Genomic DNA, 19,898 nt, shown 5'->3' on the forward strand with positions numbered 1-19,898 from the left:
AGACAGAATTTTGTTTTGGTCACAGGTAACTTATCTTGCAGAATCAGTATCTGGTGTCACTAGCATTTGCCTCATGCAGTGCAACACATGTCCTTCACACTGTTGAATATTAGCCCATGTGTCTTCAATGTCTGGGAAGTTTTTGGGGTATTGGCAGGAATTGGAACACGCAGATCCAGAGCATTTTCAACATGCTCCATGGATGACATGTCTGGTGAGGCCATGCATAAAACATGGTTGTATAAAGAGGCAACAACAGAGATGTTTTCAGCTTTCAGAAATTGTTCACAGATCTTTTCAACATGGAGCCGTGCATTATCATGCTGTGAGATGAACCGTGAGGTGTTGGCGGCGGATGTATGGCAGGACAATGGGCCTCGGGCTCTCGTCTTAGTATATGTGCATTCAAATTACCATCGACAATGAGCACTTGCGTTCGCTGTCCGGACTATAACCACACTGCAATCATAGGGCACATTTCACAACGTTTACAATAGCAAACTGCTCAACCACACATCGCCAAAAGGTCAAGACCCTGCTGAGGAGGAAGAGCGTGCAGACGAGCAGCTCTGGACGTCATTCCTGCACTCAGCATGCCGATGGCCCACCCCTTTATAACCTGTGGCATTGTGTTGTGTGATAAAACTGCACATTTTAGAGTGGCTTTTTATTGGGGCCAACCCAAAACGCACCTGTGTCATAACGATGCTGTTTAATCAGCATCTTGATGTGCCACCTGCGCCTGTCGGGAGGGGGGGGGGGGGGGGATTGATTATCCCAGCAAAGGAGAAGTGCTCACCATGTGCTCTATCAAATTTGTGCAGAACAAAAACAGGTAAATAATCTTTTGTGTGCACAGAAAAAGTCTTTTATTTTTAGATCCTCCTTATCTGGTTTACACCCATGTCTTTCAAACTGCTTATCCCCATTTTGTAAAGTAAGCTTTCTGATGTTGTCTCCAAGCCGAGACAACCCTGATAACATCATCTGGATTATTTCCTCAGACTTTGACAGCTCTTTCAAAGCAACAGGGGACATTATACAACTATTTTAACAGGTTGATAAGTAGCCTCCTCTAAGAAACCGGAGTCCCCCTTCAATGGTCAAAGAGAATCCAGACACACTCTTGTTTATATATCTTTCTGGGTAGTCATGAATCTAAAGAACCTATTTTTCTTTTTCATAATCCATAAAAGCATTCATTGCTAATGCAGAAAAGTCATATTCAGATTTCCCTGTAAGCCACAAAGAACAACAATTGTCTGTTGTGGTGTTGCATGAAATCAAAGGTGGCCTTTTGTTGCACTATAATTAGATTAAAGGGTGGTGACTCGTATAGTTTGTTGAGCACAAAGCACCTGCCAAAAGGTCTCATGCTAACTTTCCCCCCCAGCAGTTGTATCATTAGCTGAATTACATCTGGGATGAAGAGTGAATACAGCTGTTGCAATCAATTAGCAGACTAAAACTAGCAATTTATCTGAGTCCTAGTGGACCGCAAACAGCTGGCAGTTCACAGCTGACTGTCTCAAAGTGCATGTTATTGAGTGTAACCCATGTGTTGTTTTACAGGTTACCCAGTTGCTTCTGCATTATAGCCTTTTTAATTTCCCATCTGGTTTACCAGTAGTATCTACATTTATTGTATTTTGTGTTTATACAGTTTTGCTTAATCCCACAAAGTGAGAACCGCCCTGGAGCTAGAGGCCCCTTACTGGGCCCTAAACCCTGCAGGTTCACTGTGTAGCAAATGGTTTGTGGTAATTTGATCAATTGTTTGAAACAAATGTAACACTGTTTGGAAATAAAGGAATATGCAGTATTATAGCACAGTATAAACTGACGTGATAAGTCCTTTTAATGGGAGTGAAAACTCTAAATAGGCTACATAAAAACACAACAGTCTGAAAAACATTAAATAAACATGGACATTTTAAAATATAACCTAATGGAATTTAATAAAATGACCCACAATAAACACAGCTCTTACAAAAGATAAGCAGGATGAAATAGCATATCATTGTAGCAAGCACATTTAAAAACAAATATTAAGTAACTGTTTCGCAATTTCATAGTTGTATTATATATTTTGTCTATATTCATACATTTATGACGTTTTTGATTCTTTATCTGTAAAATTGTGAACACGTTGTGCCTCAGGAGAGTGTTGTGGTCTCTATATATTCTTATTATATATTATATGGTATATATTACTAAAGTATTTATGTTCAATCAGCTACCCTCGCAGCACACCAGGGTAATATTGTGGCACAGGAATATTGTTCACATTACACAAAGATGGAGAGAAGAAGGGGGTTTACAGGACCCTGACAGGTTGTTTTTTAACTTGGACCCCTTCGTAGGTTAAAACGGCCACGGTGTTCAGTCGTGGAAATACAAGACTGTCGCTAAATCACCTCTGGCCAAATCATTCACAGGACTATAACTCCGTTACACTGTTGTTTGTTTGTTTGTTTGTTTGTTGTTGGTCAAAAAAAAAATAGTATTCTATTTCATTGTATATATTGTGCATTTTTTACATTTAATATTTCTTACTCTGATATTTTTATTGTATATATTGTGCATTTGTATTCTCAAAATATATATCTTTTTACTCTGTTACTTTGCTTACCTGTATCATAATGCTGCTGTAGCGAACAAATTTCTCCTTGCGGGAATAATAAAGTATCTATCTATCTGTCTGTCCGTCCGTCCGTCCGTCCGTCCGGAGAAAGGGCAAGCTCAAATCGTGGCAGCGGCAGCTAGTAGAGGCACTTCCTGTGGCAAGCTTAGCTGCCGCAGCAAGTTGCGGCAGCTGCCACGACTTTGTGGCAGCTGCCACGACTTTGTGGCAGCTGCCACTGTTTGCCACTGGTCGTGGCAACTGCCACGACTTTCTGCGGCAGCTACCACTGTTTGCCACTGTTCGTGGCAGCTGACAGAACTTGTTGCGACAGTTTCCACTGTTTGTGGCAGCTTCCGCAACTTATTGTTGCGACAGTTTTCACGGTTTGTTGGAGCTGCCACTACTTGCTGTGGCAGCTGCCACAGTTTGGGAGAGGTGCCGCGGCAGTTTAGCCTTTATTTTTCGTTATTTGACAATATGTGACAATACATTAAGGTCCTTAAAGGTATGACTGTCGGTCGTTGTAATTGGTTTAATAAAAAAAGTGACGATTTGTAATAGTATCGCTACTCGTTTTTATTAAGCTAATATAGGCTAACGTCAGTTGGTACTTGTTGCCCATGGCAACGATAAACACTGTCAGCGGACTGAAGAAATGCAAATTGCAAATATGGAAAAGATGCATTGTATTGTTTACAATAATGACAACCCATATCACCTATTGACTTGGATATGTGTATATATATATATATATATATATATATATATATATATATATATATATATATATATATATATATATAAACTATAATAAAAATATATAAACTACAGGTAGTGTCAGATTTTAAATATTTAGGAATTTGTATTGATTCTAATTTCTCTTTTAATAAAAAGCAGGTAAAACATGTGACAAAGGTCTTAAAATGTAATCTCATGAATTTCAGATATATAAGAAACAGTCTAACCATACAGGCTACGAAACTGTATTTTAATGCGATGATTGTCCCCCATCTGACCTACTGCGCAACCAGCTGGGCACAAGCCAGCAGCACAACATTAACATCTATTCATATTCTCCATAAACAAGCTCTAAAAACCCAGAAATCACCATCAATGCAATATCCTCATCAAACACCATATCTTGAGTTGGGAGAACCTCATTAAATTCACTGATGTGTGTCTGGTTTTTAAAATTTTACATGGTATGGCCCCGCCTCCGCTTAGTGATTTTATTAAACAAAGCACTCAAAGCAGCAGACTCACTAGATCTGCTTCAAGAGGTGATTGTGTCATTTCACATTGGTCAAGCTCTTTTAGCAAATCTACATTCTCTGTGAAGGAAGCTCACTCATGGAATACTCTGCCACCACATATACGCACACAAAACATGTACAAAACATTCAAACACAGCCTTAAGGAATGGCTTGTTGCCAATCAGGTGTGCAAGCATTGATGTACTGTCTGTCCTGCCTGCTTGTTTTGCCTATATGTGCATTTGTCTTGTTCACTGTTGCTATTTTCTATTTTTGATGTGTATGTTATGTGCCTCAGTGTTATATATGTGCTTGTACTGTAGGTGGGTTTGTTCTGCCTGACGCATGCTGCAGCCTGTTATGTCTGCTCTGCTCTAGTGTTGTACACTTTGCTTTTGCTTATATGTGTATTGGTTTTGTCTATATGTTACTGTCTATCTATGAATTTTAATTCCATTTTTATTAGAAATTTTGTAATTTTTAGGCAGCCTTCAAATATCTGGCCGGGGACAGCAGATGAAAACTAGCCTCTCTGGCTAACTCTGGCTCACTCACAGTTTTACTGTTGATTGGTGTGCATTGTCCCTGCAAAATAAATAAACAAATAAAACAAATAAATGTATGTTAGGACAAGGACTTCAAAGTTAATGGCAAGAAGCCACCCCAACATATGTTTTTTGATTTCATTTTATTTCATCTCATTAAAGCTCCATAGCATGACCTAAACTGTATACTGTTTTCCAAAATATGTATTGTTCATCTGGTGTTGTAGTTTACAAAATAGTGACCGCTCCAGTTTTCTGCACCCAGGAATAGTACATATTGAAGACAAGCGTTATTGACCCATTTGGCCACAAGAGGGAGTACACCTTTAAGTGAGCACTTCTGTCAGGCGTGAACAAGTGCAGGGCACATACATATTTTTTTAATTATCACCACAGGTATAGAGATGTTTTCCTCTGTTTGTTTTTCGAAATTATATTTTTCTGAATTGATAAATCCATTGTGCAATGAAATTCGTTAGCATAGACAGGACAAACAGAGTACCAACAAGTACCAACTGACGTTAGCCTATATTAGCTTAATAAAAACGAGTAGCGATACTATTACAAATCGTCGTTTTTTTATTAAACCAATTACAACGACCAACAATCATACCTTTAAGGACCTTAATGTATTATCACATATTGTCAAATAACGAAAAATAAAGGCTAAACTGCCGCGGCACCTCTCCCAAACTGTGGCTGCTGCCACAGCAAGTAGTGGCAGCTCCAACAAACTGAAAACTGTCGCAACAACAAGCTGTGGCAGCTGCCACAGCTTGTTGTTATATATATGTTATATATATGTTGTTGTATATATATGTTGTGTGTATATATATATATATATATAAACATATCCAAGTCAATAGGTGATATGGGTTGTCATTATTGTAAACAATACAATGCATCTTTTCCATATTTGCAATTTGCATTTCTTCAGTCCGCTGACTGACAGTGTTTATCGTTGCCATGGGCAACAAGTACCAACTGACGTTAGCCTATATTAGCTTAGTTTAATGAAAACGAGTGGCCATACTATTACAAATCGGCATTTTTGTACTAAACCAATTACAACTACCAACAGTCATACCTTTAAGGACATTAATGTATTGTCACATATTGTCAAATAACGATAAATAAAGGCTAAACTACCGCGGCACCTCTCCCAAACTATGGCAGCTGCCGCGGCAAGTTGTGGCAGCTGCCACGAACAGTGGCAAACAGTGGCAGCTGCCGCGGCAAGTCGTGGCAGCTGCCACAACTTGCCGTGGCAGCTGAGCTTGCCACAGGAAGTGCCTCTACTAGCTGCCGCTGCCACGATTTGAGCCAGCTCCTACTGTCCGTCCGTCTGGCTATCTACTCTGTCTGTCTGTCTGTCTATTACTGTATCTGTCGCTCTGGTCCACTTCTCATTAAAACGCTACTGAGTCTGCGCAGTGCGCCTGTCTGTTCCCCCATGACGTAATTGGACGTCGCCTGTCAGAAACCAGGAAGTGGGTCGCTCGCTCGCTGTTGTTTGTGTTCGTTGGTCGCTTATCGTCTGTTTTTCTGATTCAATATACCTCTTTTACGGGCCGAAATGGCGACGTTTATTTCAGTCCCGTTAAAGAAGTCCTCTGAGGTGGATCTGGTGAAACCACTTTCTAAATTTATAACTGCTACATACCCAGCGGGCGAGGAGCAGGGGGAGTACATCCGAGCGGTGGATGAGCTGAACAAGCTTCGCAAGAATGCGCTGGGAAGGCCTCTGGACAAGCACGAGAGCTCCCTGGAGATCCTGCTCAGGTAGAAAGTCCTCCTCTTATAACATGACAGATTTAGCTACCGTGTTATATTAACACTCAGAGCAACCTTCTCACCTGTCGCAGGTGAGTTAGTCCAGTTATTGCCGCACCCTAATTTGTTAGCTTTGAGTGGCTAACCTGGGAGCTAAACTTAGTCAAGCTATAGCTTGTTTTGCTCGGGGGAATTTCTCACCATAATAACAGACTCATATGATATTCATGTTAAGTTTACGTCTTTAACTGAACGGTCAGATACCTACTAAATGAAATGAGCTAGGTTAGCCGAGCTAGTTGTGATTTAAGCTTTGGTTAATTTATTGAAGTGACTTCAAGTCAAGTTAAACTATCTAAATCGTAGCTTTAGAATAAGCTTCACCGTTCAACATAAACTGTATTGTCCCCCAAGGTAAAACACAGAGCACAGATAGACTTAAACATAATAAAATGCGTAAAATATATTTATATAAAACCAACCACAAAAGCTCAAATAAAACTGCACGTCAGTGACAGCATAAAGCAACCATCTTCATCTGCCAGTTTCTATTTGGAAGATTGATCATCAGCTGACTCGTACTGTTCCTGGGTTTGTGTTGCAAGGGTGACAGCTACTAATTATAACTTTTGACTTCCCCAGAAGATCACTAGCCAACAAATCCATTCATACATTCGCCTATTCAAACTCATGGGCACATCTATATATATTTACAGGAGTTATGTATCTATACAGCTTCAGGGAGAAAGTGTAAGCACAGCTCTCCTGTCAGCTGTCACAGTCAGGCCTACACACAGTAGAGCCGAGGCCTTCAGTCCACTGGCAGCCACGTGATCAGACATCCAGGGTGGCTAGGGAAGAGAGTTACATCTTTTCATATCAGCAAACAGATGGATATAATAAAGCATAACAATTGTGTGTCTACGAGACTCTGAAGCCACATAACGCACGGAGACATGAGCTACAGAGAAGGCCTGTGGAGTTTATTTTTTTAAATAGCGGCTGTATAATGCATAAGACGCTTAGTGTAAAGAGCAAAAGAGTGTCTCAGTGGTAACTACTTTGCATAGGGGAACTGTGACAGAAAAAGGTTTTATGTTTGTTCCTTGTTCCATTTACGGTGCATGTCTTGCTCTTATTCAATTACCAGTTTACAGACTTATAACGTATTAATGATTGAGCACTAATGGAGAATCCGTAAACCTGCTCTTTATCCGTCCTATCATGTGCGATAACCAATCAACTAATAAACACTAACATACTAAACTCATATGTGACATACAGACTTTGCCCTTTCTCACTTCAGTCTCTCTTCTCTATGACTTATTAGTTATTTAATGCACAGGGTTTGCCCAGATTACGTCAGCCAGGTATGCGCTTGCAGGTGGCTGGTTGTTTATTCTTCTCATGTTGCCCTTTCATAAAAATTATACCAATCCAGATCATACATTTAGGGAAAATAACATAACTGGTGTCAGATCTATTGACCTATAAACTCAGTTGAGGCGTAAACATTTGTACTTGGAGACAAATTGTTGAATAGGTGCATCCCTGGTTTATGTCAACGGTTTATAAGAAAGTATTTGAGAGAAATATTGACAGAAAATCTAAAAAAATTATCTGTACTGACTGAAGAGGAAAGATTTCTCACAGGATCCGAAAGATTTGGCCTTTGTTTTAATCTGGCAATCTAACTAACTAGCTAACTAAAATGTACAGTGATATTTTATCATGCTTTGTGTGTAAGCTGTAGGGGCTGTGGGTTTGTAGATACAGGGTCTTAGTTAGCATGTGTGTCCCTTGCTGACTGCTAGCGCTGCCGGTCCTCGTCTTCTCTGCACATGTCGTCTGTCCCGCCATGTGCCAGGTCGCCGGGACGACGGGCCCTATCGTTTTCAAAGCTATTGTGTCATCATGGTAACGATTGTTTTGTCCAGGTTTTTTTTTTGTTAGGTAACCGGTTGGCACACCTCGTCTCAGCTTGTGCTTGTGCGTGTGCGCGTGTGTGCGCGCGCGAGAGAGAGACTAAAGGATAACAAACTCTGTGTGTTTATGGTTCTATGTAGAAAGCAAAAGTTTTAATTCCGGCCTTTTTCCTGGCTCTGGATTAAGCCGGCTGAATGAACCGGTAACAGGGGTTTCCCTAACTGGCCCTTCTGCGTGTTGTCATTTCTAATAATAGACTATTTACATCACATGCACAGATACTGATAAGACAAAGAGCTGAGGATCACTGACTGTGTGTTGGTCTGCGTGCTCGTTGCAGTGTTTGCCTGACCTGACATTTTTTTCCTGACTCATTGTCAAGTGTCTCTAAAATGGCAGAGATTCCTCAGACCTCACAGCTGCTGTTATATAATTATTGTTACTCCTCTTTAACCTTGTTTCACAGTTATGATTATTGTTCATATTTACTGTTTATCTCCTTTTTTTAAAACTCAGCTTTATCTAAATGTCAAGTTCAATGATAGTTATAAAAAAAAAAACATTTCCAATGAAAAATGATGACATATCTGAAAACAATCAGAGCAGGTATTTTTGGGTGTAGACGGCGCTTAAGAACACATTTCTTTCTCTCTCCAGATACTATGACCAGCTGTGTGCGGTTGAGCCCAAGTTTCCCTTCTCTGAGAACCAGGTAACTGATCAGACGGCACACGATGGTTAGACTTAGTTCCCAAACAGAAGAACTTGAACACAAAGCGTCTCTCTGTTTCCACAGCTCTGCTTAACCTTCACATGGAAGGATGCCTTTGATAAAGGATCGCTGTTCGGTGGCTCGGTCAAGCTCGGTAAGTGCAACCTCAAGTGCATTTGTGTACGTGGGAGAATATCTGTGCATGCTGCATTTAAAAAAGAGTTAAAGCCAATGTAGGACTTTACCTTCAATGGTACAAATCTGTCGTGCTGTCTCTTACTATTCATCTGTTACTATCTGTTGCTTTGTGTGTCTATCTCTCACACACACACACACACACACACACACACACACAACCGATAAGAACCAAAGCTTTCTCAAATAAATTGGTTTTATTTTGCGTCCAGAAACGGGCCTGATAAGATGCCTTTTAGGAGTTGAGTAAAACTTTGCCTCTGAAGTATTGTATGTGTGTAAGAGACGGAAAGACATTTTGTCAAGGTGCTAACAGCAATAAATACACAAAAGGAAAAAGAACAATAATGGGAGAGAAAATAATGTTCCACTTCTTAAGACTGCTCTTTGTTGAGTTCATTCTTCACATTTATTCTGCTCAAGCTGGAATCTTTTGTCCTCTGTGGTGAATTGTGGGAGCTCATGACTGTGGGATTCTTTTTTCTCTCCAGTGTACTTTGAGGCGAGAAAACTGTAGAATGAAGCAGTAGAAAGTGTTGGTCGAAGAAAATGCCAACCCCACACAAAAAGCAAGCAGTTGATATCAGACACAGTACTCAAGGGATAAAAGATAGATGTCACTTTCCCCCTCTGTCACCACTTTTTTAGCTGTGAGAACCAGCCAGGATGCTGTGAAAGCATATTATTCTGCAGTTGAAGTTGTCCCTGATAAGAAGCAGAAAGCACTCTAACGAAGATCTTGTTTTTGTTTTTGTGTGTTGCAGCTTTGGCCAGTTTGGGCTACGAGAAGACGTGCGTGTTGTTCAACGCAGCAGCCTTGGCCAGTCAGATTGCCTCGGAGCAGAACCTGGACAATGATGAGGGCCTGAAGACTGCAGCCAAATTCTATCAGGTGGGCAGACCAACACACACACAGTGATGTACTTCTTGATTTTGTTTTGTTATGGCTATGCAGATAAACTCTGTTGTGTGTCAGATGTTAACTGGAAGCGACTTTTAGGAGTCTGTTCACATTTCCAATATTGTTTATTGTTGTTTTCTCAAGATTTTACAAGCATATTGAATATTAATTTGCATTTTATGATTGGTATAGTTACTGATACAACTGTGCTTTAAGCATTTTAATTAGTGTTGGGACAGGGCCATGACTTAAACAAAGAAGAAGAAGTAGTTTCACTCAATGTACACAACACTACCACTGATGTTTTTCTTCTCTTCTTCAATAATTTAACTGCGATAAAAACCGTATATTTCTGACATCAAATGTATTTTTTAATATTTCAAATAGTTAATTTAGTTAATAGTTAAATTATTTGAAGTTTTAAGAATAGCAAAATGCCATGTACAAGATATTACCTTTTGTTGCAAACCCTTCATATAAAGAAACAAAGGTTTTCCAGATTTATCTGCTGTTTTACGACCGACAGTCACCGCCAGTATCTGCAGTAGTGTCTCACCTGTCTCTCGCTCTTTATCTGTCTCACCATCCAGCTGGCTAGTGGAGCGTTCGGTCACATCAAGGACACAGTGCTGTCAGCGCTGAACAGGGAGCCCACCATGGACATCTCCCCCGAGACTGTGGGGACCCTGAAGCTCATCATGCTGGCCCAGGCCCAGGAGGTCTTCTTCCTCAAAGCCACCTCAGGTACCACAGGACAGACAAACACACACAAAGTCTTCACTGAGAGACTGTTGCATCATAAACTACTGGAGAGACTTTCAAGCCTTTTCGGTGTATCATTATGATTTATCTGTTTCTGTCATGTCGATACTCGGAAGAAGAGAAACAACTTCCAGTTTTAATTCCCTGGTTTTAAAAGTGTATCATAGACATGGACATCTTAGTATTTTGCTTGAAAATGTGTCTTAACAAGTTTATGGAAACTGGTATCACAAATCTGCCTGTCTTTGAATAAAAAGCATCTTTAATAATACACATTTGTTTGCCTTAAGGTTTATTTAGAACGACTGCAGAAGGCAGTTTTGAGCCTCTGTCCCAGTTCTGTCTACAGAGCTGCTTATTAGAGTTTCTAAGCACAGTTTTGAAAGTTACATCATAAATTTAAACTCCCATTTTCTGCTGAGGTGGTGAGTTGCTGTTGAATAGTTTTTATATTCTGTAAAATGTAAGAGCAATTTCATCAGGCTGGTGTAGAAACTGCAGCTGCAGAGCGTTCTGAATTAAGACCAAATGTCAGATATCAGTTAACAGACCAGATGCTCTGATCAGCTTGTCTTATCTTGAGTGTATTTTGTTTGAGGTGTTCTCTTAAAAGTGTCTTGTTCACCCAATAGATAGGATGAAAGACGCTGTCATTGCAAAGCTGGCCAATCAGGCAGCAGACTTCTACGGCGAAGCCTGCAAGCAGTGCCAGTACAAAGACAACCTTCCCAAGGTATGTGAGGGACACACCTGTAGGGCAGCCGTGTGTTCGGTGTGGTGAAGATGCACAGAGTTTGGATTCTTGGTTGGTTTGGCGTGTGTATTGTCTGATTGTGCTTTTTGTTTTGTATGTGTGTATTTCTAAAAAACAGACTTTGAGATTGTTTAAATTGCAACTTCTCTTTGTTCTCATTGGTCCATTTCCATCCTGTATTTACTCTTGATTGGTTGGTTACTACTAATCTGCAGTTTGACTTTTTTTCATTCTGATTGGTTTCTTACCGTCTAATCATGGGCCGCTGAAGTACTTACGATCTGACTGAAACACACACAACACACACTACCTCAAGTTCACACTACAGACACAATATTTTGAGGTTAATTAAATCAAAGTCAAAACGGAATCAAATAAAGAAAATGAAAATAAATGGTTGTTGAATAAACTGGGTGTGTAAAATAGCCTATGCTTGTATTACTTTAAATTTCATGTGTTTAATATACAGCTCCGGGCTTTCCCTGGTGACCTTGTGTTTAACGTTGTGGGTTATTCCCTCAGGCAAAGTCTGCAGCAATGTGGACTCACAGAAAGTGTGCATAAAAGGCTCAACATGTCTCTCAGAGAGAGTTGAAAGTGGAATAGCTTTAAACCCCTGTGGACTTAGTGTGAACGTATCTCAAAGTCCATTTTGATCAAGTGTCACTTCAGCCTAATCCAAATGTCCACACTCATGGACTCACAAAGTGTAATAATGATATAAAGTGGGAATATTATAAAAGAACCCAGGATACACTATGCCAACTTAAGACAAAATGACTAAATAACATTGCATATTCTGTATTTGTCTATCTCTGTGAACTACACACTACTTATATTTTCACCATACATTTCTACATGTGTGAATATCAGAACACACACACACACACACACACACACACATATGGCTATGGGACATTTGATGAAGTTGTAGCAGCTTTTGATGAAAGATTAAACACTCATGGCCTGTTCTGTTTTCTCTCCTTTCTTTCTGCATCCCTCGTGGTGGTGGCATTGGGTGTGTATGTATGTGCGTGTGTGTGCATGTGCGCGCTTGTGCTGTGTTTGCACACCTCTGACTGCTTGTACCTGTTTTGTGATTGGCTTTTGTGATGCAATTTGTGATTTGACCTCGCTGGTGTGCGTCTGCCATTTTGTGGTTTGCATTGCCGTTGCGCGCGTGTGCGTGTGTGTGTATATATATATATATGTTTTTCGTGCCTGCGTGTTGCTCTGTGGTTGCCTCTCCCTGGTCAGTATTTTTATTTTCAGGAAGTGCTGTCGGTGCTGGCGGCCAAGCACACCATCATGCAAGCCAACGCTGAGCTGCACCAGAGCGTCGTGTCTAAGCAGAAGAAGCGCTTCGGGGAGGAGATCGCTCGCCTGCAGGTGCACAGCTTTCACATAGATCCCTAAATCTTATGTCACCTTCAAAAAACTGGACGTTACATGCCTTGAAGTTTCACATCCAAAAACTAGAAAGCGTATTCATGGAGCACATTTAATCCTCACCGTCTGTTCGTCCCTCTAGCGCTCAGCGGAGTTGGTGAAGACGGTGGCGTCTGGTTACGACGAATACGTGAGCGTCAAGGATCTGAGCGAGAAGATCAACCGAGCCCTCGTCGCAGCCAAGAAAGACAACGACTTCATCTACCATGACCGCGTGCCCGAGGTCAAGGACCTGGAACACATCGGGAAGGCGGCGCTCGTCAAAGCCGCCACCATCACACCTCCACTCAGCCAGAAATTTGCAGGTAAAATACACAAAACACAGTTCCTTTGTTGTAAAGAGTGTTTGACACACTTGTAGATACTTTTATGTCTCTCTCCCGGAGTATAAGAGATAAAACGCTGTGTCAAAGTTTAAAGAAATAGTTTGACATTTGGGATATATGCTCATCACTTACAAGAGTTAGATGCCTAGTCAGATCTCTCTTTTTTAAGTTTTAACTTAACATTATAGAGTGCTGTGCTGAGAAATTCTAAAGCAAACTCGCATTCAAAGACATTATATGTAAGACGGAAGCGTTGTTATGGTTGCAGATGGGATCTTGACTATAACACGCTCTCTGTCTGGCTGTTTTTTGTTTTGTTTTTTTCAACCAGTTTATGTTGTTCTTATCTCTTCAGACTTGTTTGAGAAGATGGTCCCCATGGTGGTGCAGCAGTCCATGAGCATTTACACCCAGAGGAAGGCTGAGACTGTGAACAGACTGGTGGGAACCATGAGGGAGGCCACCAATCTCTGCAATGGGTACGCTGTCCTGAAAAGAGTAAAGTGCACAAGTTGATGTTTGTGGAGACCTTAGTAACTGACAGATTCTTTGTAACTGTCCGTCAGGGTGTTGGCATCCCTCAACCTGCCGGCTGCTCTGGAGGACCTGTCAGGAGATTCTATCCCACAATCCATTGCAGAGAAGGCCCGAGCCATCGTGCAGCTGGGAGGACTGCAGAGCATTGAGCAGCTAATCAGAGATCTGCCTGAGCTTCTGACCCGCAACAGAGAGATCCTGGATGAGGTCAGACACACACACACTGAATTATAGATATGCAACTGCACTTTGCAGATCACATAACCAGTGATCTACCGTAACCACCAATTTATTTAAAAAGTAAAGCAGGCACTTTTAGAACTACAGCCTTTGTTAACAGCTTGTTATTCATGTGGCTTTGCTTTCCTGACAAAGAAGCATATGAATGAAATGCTGTTTAGCACCACTGCCAGAAGACCACATGAATGCTAAAAACTCATAATCGTTCCCAATAGCGCAAATCCCAGATCAGTATCATCACTGAAATCTAATCCACTGATCTCTGGGCCAAGGACGGTCTGTCCTCCTGCTTCAGCCAACCAATTTATTATTTTTTAGAAAATCTTGCTGACAAACAAATAAACAGACGGGAGTAAAAACCTAAAATATACAAACTGCTTCCAAGTTTGTTGGCAGAGTTGTAAAGTCCAAACCCATAATGTCCTAATTTCCCCCAAAAAGTAGTCTGTTGTGTTGATAAAGAGCCATTACCATAAAGTATAGCTCTGCTAGCCAAAAAGTAGACTTTATATTATTTACTAGCATTTCTAGATGTTATTACACATGAAAGTAGTGCTGAAACAATCAATTGAACAAATACAGGAAATGCTCTTCATTCTTCTATATCTGTAAATTTTATATTTTGGACTGTTGGTCAGACAGATGAGCAATTTTAAGACATTTCTTGAGCTCCCTATTGACTGAAATTTTATAGAAAACATGATATATTGATAAATCAATTGTTAGTTGGTGCCAATGAAAAGGCTGAGTAAATATACTCTGGATATAAAATACTCCTCAAAAATACTTACACATGGCCCAAAAACGACAAACTGAATAATAAAGGTATAATCATCTGAGGAGTGTGTGTGTGTGTGTGTGTGTGTGTGTTGTTAAAGCACTCTGTATGTTTTGTGTGTTGTGTTCGTCTTCAGGCTCTGAAGATGCTGAACGACGAAGAGACGACAGACAACGAGCTGAGAACCAAGTTCAACCAGCGCTGGAACAGAACCCCCTCTGGAGACCTCTACAAGCCCCTTCGCACAGGTACACACACACACACACACACACACACACACACACACACACACACACACTCTGAATACACATGCTTCTTCTTGTTGTTGTTCATGAAGTTTGTCTCCGTGTCATCCACTGTTGAAAGTTGCAATCCCCTCTTCCTCTTTTCCTTCCTCCTTCTCTCTTGTTGCCTCTAACTATACCTCCCTTCATTCCTCCCTCCCTCCCTTCTCTCTACCAGAGGGAGCTAACTTCAGTAACATCTTGGACAAGGCCGTGCAAGCGGACCAGGTGGTGAGGGACCGCTACACCACCCACTGTGACATGATTGCCCTGCTGTGTAAGCCGGAGAACGAGCTCAACGCTGCCATCCCCTCCGCCAACCCAACCAAGACCCTGCAGGGCAGCGAGGTCTGTCAGCTCGCACTGATGTTTGTTTGTTTAAGCCAGATGATGTTGAGCTTTTCATTGTTGTGGTTCGTTTTTGTGTGTCACCTCATACTAAGGAATTTTGTGTTCCACATAAACATAGAAACACCCAGTGGACTTCATGGCCCTGTCCCTCCTCCCCACAGTAGCTCCATTTTTCATTTTGTTTGCTGACTTTGCGTTGTGTGTCTCTGGGGAACTTTAAAGAACTAAGCAAGCAGAAGTAGGAAAGCACAAGGCAGGAGTGCGAGAAGTCTCTCCACAACTACACTGTATTCACGCCAAAGTGGAAAAACTACAGTATATTGCAGTCATCACGAGGGCGAGAGGTCAGGGTAGACTACTGAATGTGAAGAAGATGTCGAGATGTACATGCATGTCCAATCCACCTCCTTTCACCGTGTCCCTCTACTCCCAGGTCGTGAACGTGCTGCGCTCCCAGCTCGCCCAGATGGACGAGATGAAGAAGGAGAGGGAGACCCTGGAGGGAGAGATCAAGGCTGTGACTTTTGACATGTCTACCAGCTTCCTGACGGCGCTCTCCCACGATGGGACCATCAATGAGGAGCAGCTGTCACTCTCCCAGCTCGACCAGTTGTACGGCGCCTACAACCAGCGGGTACAAGCCACCCTCCGCACGCAGGAAGAGCTGCTGGGACAAGTTCAGGTATACATAAACAAACACAGACAAAGATAATGATTGAGCCGTTAAAAAGAGTTAATGAGACCATTTCACCAGTGCAGATTCCTTCCAAAGAGTGAGTAAAAACCCACTTTACCCTCTCAGTAACCCACTGTGTGTGTGGGGGAAAAAAATGATAGTCTGCTGTTCTTAAATATACTTTTGTTCAAAAAAGAGTTAGCAGTTAATCTCCTCAATCTGTGATCTCCTTTCCAGACGTCCCACCAGGAGTTCAGCAGTCTGAAGCAGTCCAACACGGAAGCCAACCAGAGGGAGGAGGTTCTGAAGAAGCTGGCTTCAGCCCATGACAGCTACGTTGAGATCAGCAACAACCTGCGCGAAGGCACCAAGGTACTCGCTCAGCACAACACACCGGCACATGCGTGCCTCTGCAAGGATGCTCTGTGCTGCAGTAATGCATATCCTGTCAGAAACGTTCTACTTTTATTTGTTAGGGGTTTTTTTTTTTTAGAGTCAAGGTGGTTTGCAAGCCAGGTGATTTATGTTTGTCCTCTTTTGTTTCCTCAGTTCTACAACGACTTGACAGAAATCCTGCTTAAGTTCCAGAACAAATGCAGCGACATTGTTTTTGCTCGCAAGACAGAGCGGGATGAACTACTTAAGTATGTACTTTTTTGTGTATTTGATTGATGTGTGTGGCAGTTATACCAGCTGACCAGGGAGTTAAGGTAGGCCACTCACCAGTTTTATATATACTCGTTTTTAGTTTGTAGTCTGATTTAAGATTTTAACACTCTAGGCCAATTCCAGGATTAGTTTCAAGGTGCTAATAAATGCATGAATATGAAGGAAACATTGCAGCACAGTCACTATTTTTGCTGTTTCAGGGACCTGCAGCAGAGCATCGCCCGAGAGCCCAGCGCTCCGTCCTTCAACGTTCCTGCCTATCAGAGCACCCCCGCTGCCCCTGCTGGTGGCCCAACCCCTGCTCCCAGGACCGTCTTTGTAAGCAGCAAACAAAAAAAAAAAAAAAAAAAACAAATGTTCTATACCCTTGCAGCAGATGTGAGGCTGATGGTTAGATATTGATCTGTCGTCTTTCTCTCCACTTGCTGAACCCAGCAACCTCAACCACCCCAGGCGAAGCCCCAGCCCCCATCCAGGCCTCCTCCACCGAATGTCACCCCTCAAGCAGCCTCCACCCCTCCCATCAATGCACCACCAATGGGGCCTCCCAACAGCAACCAACCACCTATGGCCCCACCATCCCAGGCCCAGGGACCACCTTACCCCAACTATCAAGGCTATCCAGGGTGAGTTTCCAATCACAGCATCCAGATTTCTGAGTATTGACCCTCATAACGGAGTATGTTGATGTCAGGATAGAGTGGACATGATTTTATGCTGCGTTTAGCTCCTTCTTGTAGTTACATCAGTTTTTATTTTTTTTTTAATCCAATCTAAATCAATTCAAAACCCCTTGTACTAAAAACACATGTCTCTGTACCGTTGGGTAAATAGGTAGCTGTAGCCAGCAGCCTGTTAGCTTAGCATAAAGACTGGAAGCAGGAGGAAAAAGCTAGCTTCCCCCTGTTCCTAGTCTTTAAGCTAACCTGCTGCTGGCTCTAACTCCGTACTTACCACACAGACATGAGAGTGGCATCGATCTGATCTTACTCTCTTACTCACGAAGCATATTTACCAAAACGTTGGACTATTCATTTCATGTATGATATCTGGTGAACATCACTCTGACGTTTTTTTCCTCTGTTGTGATGCTCATGCAGGTGCTACCAGATGCCTGGCTACAATCCCTATGCTTACGGACAGTACACCATGCCCAACATGCCCAACATGCCCTACATGCCCTATCAGCAGAATCCAGGACAGCAGGGAGGCTACCCAGCAGCCCCTCCTCCTGGACAGCCCTACCCTGGCTACCCCCAGCAACCCCCTCAGCAGCAGCCCTACTACCCTCAGCAATAACTCCCCTCTCCTTCCTCTCATTCTTTATCTCACCAGTTAACACCAAATAAAAAAATACCCCCAGCAATAACACTTCATCTTCGTTCGCTCCCCTCTCCTGTTTAGTTTTGTCTCAATAACAGCAGCTATAGAAACCCTAGTGAGAGGCGACCTCAGAACTGCTTTGCACTTTCTCTCTCTCTAAAACCCTTTATTATGTCGACACTTTCTCATTTTGACCCCGCCCCCTTTCTTTCTATCCTAGCTCATGTTTTCTGGGTTCTGACTGCGCTTTTCCTAAACTATCTCAACTTTCATCAATGCACTAACCCCCTCTTTTGCCCGTAAGGTTATTATTATTTTTATTTTTTTACATACTCATTTTCTAACGGTTTTGGTTTTGTTTAATTTAATCCCAAACTGGTTTCCATTGTCTGCTGTACAACACGCATGGAGGCGCACAGAATCCAAGGATGGCTCTTCGTTTCCTGGTCGGTGTGTATGTGATGGGTGGGCGGATGGGTGGTCATCGCTAGTCATGCCACTGATGGGAGGGCACAGCCACATCCTCACCCCCCCACCCACTCAATCAACCCCAGGGATTCTATATCAACTATATTCCTATTTTTGTAATGAATACTGATGCCTCGCTGATGTATAAACCTATAAAAACGAATGGCCTGTAGGTTTTCTAATGTAGATGATGACTGTTGAGAGTTCTGCTCTCTTTTTTTTTTTTCACTCTTTTCTCTCTCACCCAGGGATTGTTGGTATATTTCTGTGTTACAATCAGACACTATACACATGGGAGAAATGGCTCTATTATATAAATATATGTATAAATAAGACTCTCTATGTGGTTAACCGAAAAACACTCTGTGCTGCACTCTCATGCTCTTTGTTTATTTTTATTCCTCAGCTCTAATGTGATTAAAAAAAAAAACATCACCTGCCATCCAGAATGTGTCTGTCTTTACATGTTGGATGTCTTAACTGTGGAGATTTGTAAAAGCAGCCAGAAGAGGGCAGTCCTGTCGCTCACAGAGGGAGCAGCAGCAGAGCTACTGTTCAACTGCCATTGTCTCTCCTTTTTCAGCCAATTGGGGAAGTGAGTTGTGCCGTCCCGACGAATCGGAGGCCTTTTGACCTCCCGAGCATTGGGATCAGATCCCATTTAGATGACATGCAAATTACGTTCCAGTGAGGTCGTGATCTCATCCAATCATATATATTTCCCCGCAGGTGATTTTCTCCACAGACAGATTTCATCCCCAGATATTTATTCAGTGTCAGGAGACGCTAATGCTTTCACATTTTTTGTGTGTGTGTGTGTGTGTGTGTGTGTGTGTGTGTGTGTGTGTGTGTGTGTGTGTGTGTGTGTGTGTGTGTGTGTGTGTGTGTGTGTGTGTGTGGGGCAGATGGCAACGCAGTGTGATGTCTGGAAGGATGCATGGAGATGTTGGCAGAGAGCTGCTGGTCCCCTGCCTGCATCCATCACTCCACCTCTCCGTTTTCCACTCTATTCTTTCCGTCTAATCTGTCTTCTCGAGTTCCTATCTGCTGGAAAAAACCCACCATATTTCACTTCCCTTTTCTCCCAGCGCTCTCTCCCATCCTTTGTTTTCCTTCCTATCGGACTCTCTTCATTAGATGGTCCTTTGCTTCTAAGCCTTTTTCTGTATACCACCTGTCTTTTTTTTTTTTCATATCCTCAGCTGCTCTCTCCTCCATTTATTCCCCCTCTCCCCTGGCTCGTTTCTGCTTACCATTCGTCTGTCCTTTGCAGTCCAAGCCGCAAATGGTTGGCAGTGACTTGTCTTCACTGGTCAGTATCTCTTGGCTCATAAACGTCTCATAACATCA

The 19,898-nt window shown here is 42.1% G+C and overlaps 1 protein-coding gene across 2 annotated transcripts; it reads left to right on the forward strand.

The window, feature by feature from the left end:
* Positions 1–5,913: 5,913 nt before the first annotated feature.
* On the forward strand, positions 5,914–18,990 carry pdcd6ip (programmed cell death 6 interacting protein). 2 transcript variants are annotated; one of them, XM_068728479.1, is made up of 18 exons: positions 5,914–6,206; positions 8,781–8,835; positions 8,920–8,989; positions 9,795–9,922; positions 10,522–10,675; positions 11,326–11,426; positions 12,705–12,836; positions 12,979–13,201; positions 13,578–13,701; positions 13,789–13,966; positions 14,914–15,025; positions 15,240–15,409; positions 15,846–16,094; positions 16,326–16,460; positions 16,638–16,732; positions 16,958–17,075; positions 17,193–17,383; positions 17,858–18,990. In XM_068728479.1, exons 1-18 carry the CDS (start codon positions 6,001–6,003, stop codon positions 18,054–18,056), a joined length of 2,640 nt encoding a protein of 879 aa, XP_068584580.1. In that variant the 5' UTR covers positions 5,914–6,000; the 3' UTR covers positions 18,057–18,990. The 2 variants fall into 2 exon arrangements, with proteins under 2 accessions (XP_068584580.1, XP_068584582.1); XM_068728481.1 differs by having other exon boundaries at positions 12,720–12,836.
* The last annotated feature ends 908 nt before the right edge of the window (positions 18,991–19,898 follow it).

This window comes from Cebidichthys violaceus, unplaced genomic scaffold (assembly GCF_023349555.1).
Source record: "Cebidichthys violaceus isolate CVI_PGR_0920_01 unplaced genomic scaffold, fCebVio1.0.p SCAF_42, whole genome shotgun sequence".
In the NCBI taxonomy this organism is placed as follows: Eukaryota; Metazoa; Chordata; class Actinopteri; order Perciformes; family Stichaeidae; genus Cebidichthys; species Cebidichthys violaceus.

Bases quoted from the DNA above. Each gene is read 5' to 3' on its own strand.
- pdcd6ip (XM_068728479.1), top strand. From the start codon at position 6,001: ATGGCGACGTTTATTTCAGTCCCGTTAAAGAAGTCCTCTGAGGTGGAT. The intron at 10,676-11,325 runs GTACCACAGGAC...TTCACCCAATAG, and splicing joins CTTCCTCAAAGCCACCTCAG to ATAGGATGAAAGACGCTGTC. The intron at 13,967-14,913 runs GTCAGACACACA...GTTCGTCTTCAG, and splicing joins ACAGAGAGATCCTGGATGAG to GCTCTGAAGATGCTGAACGA.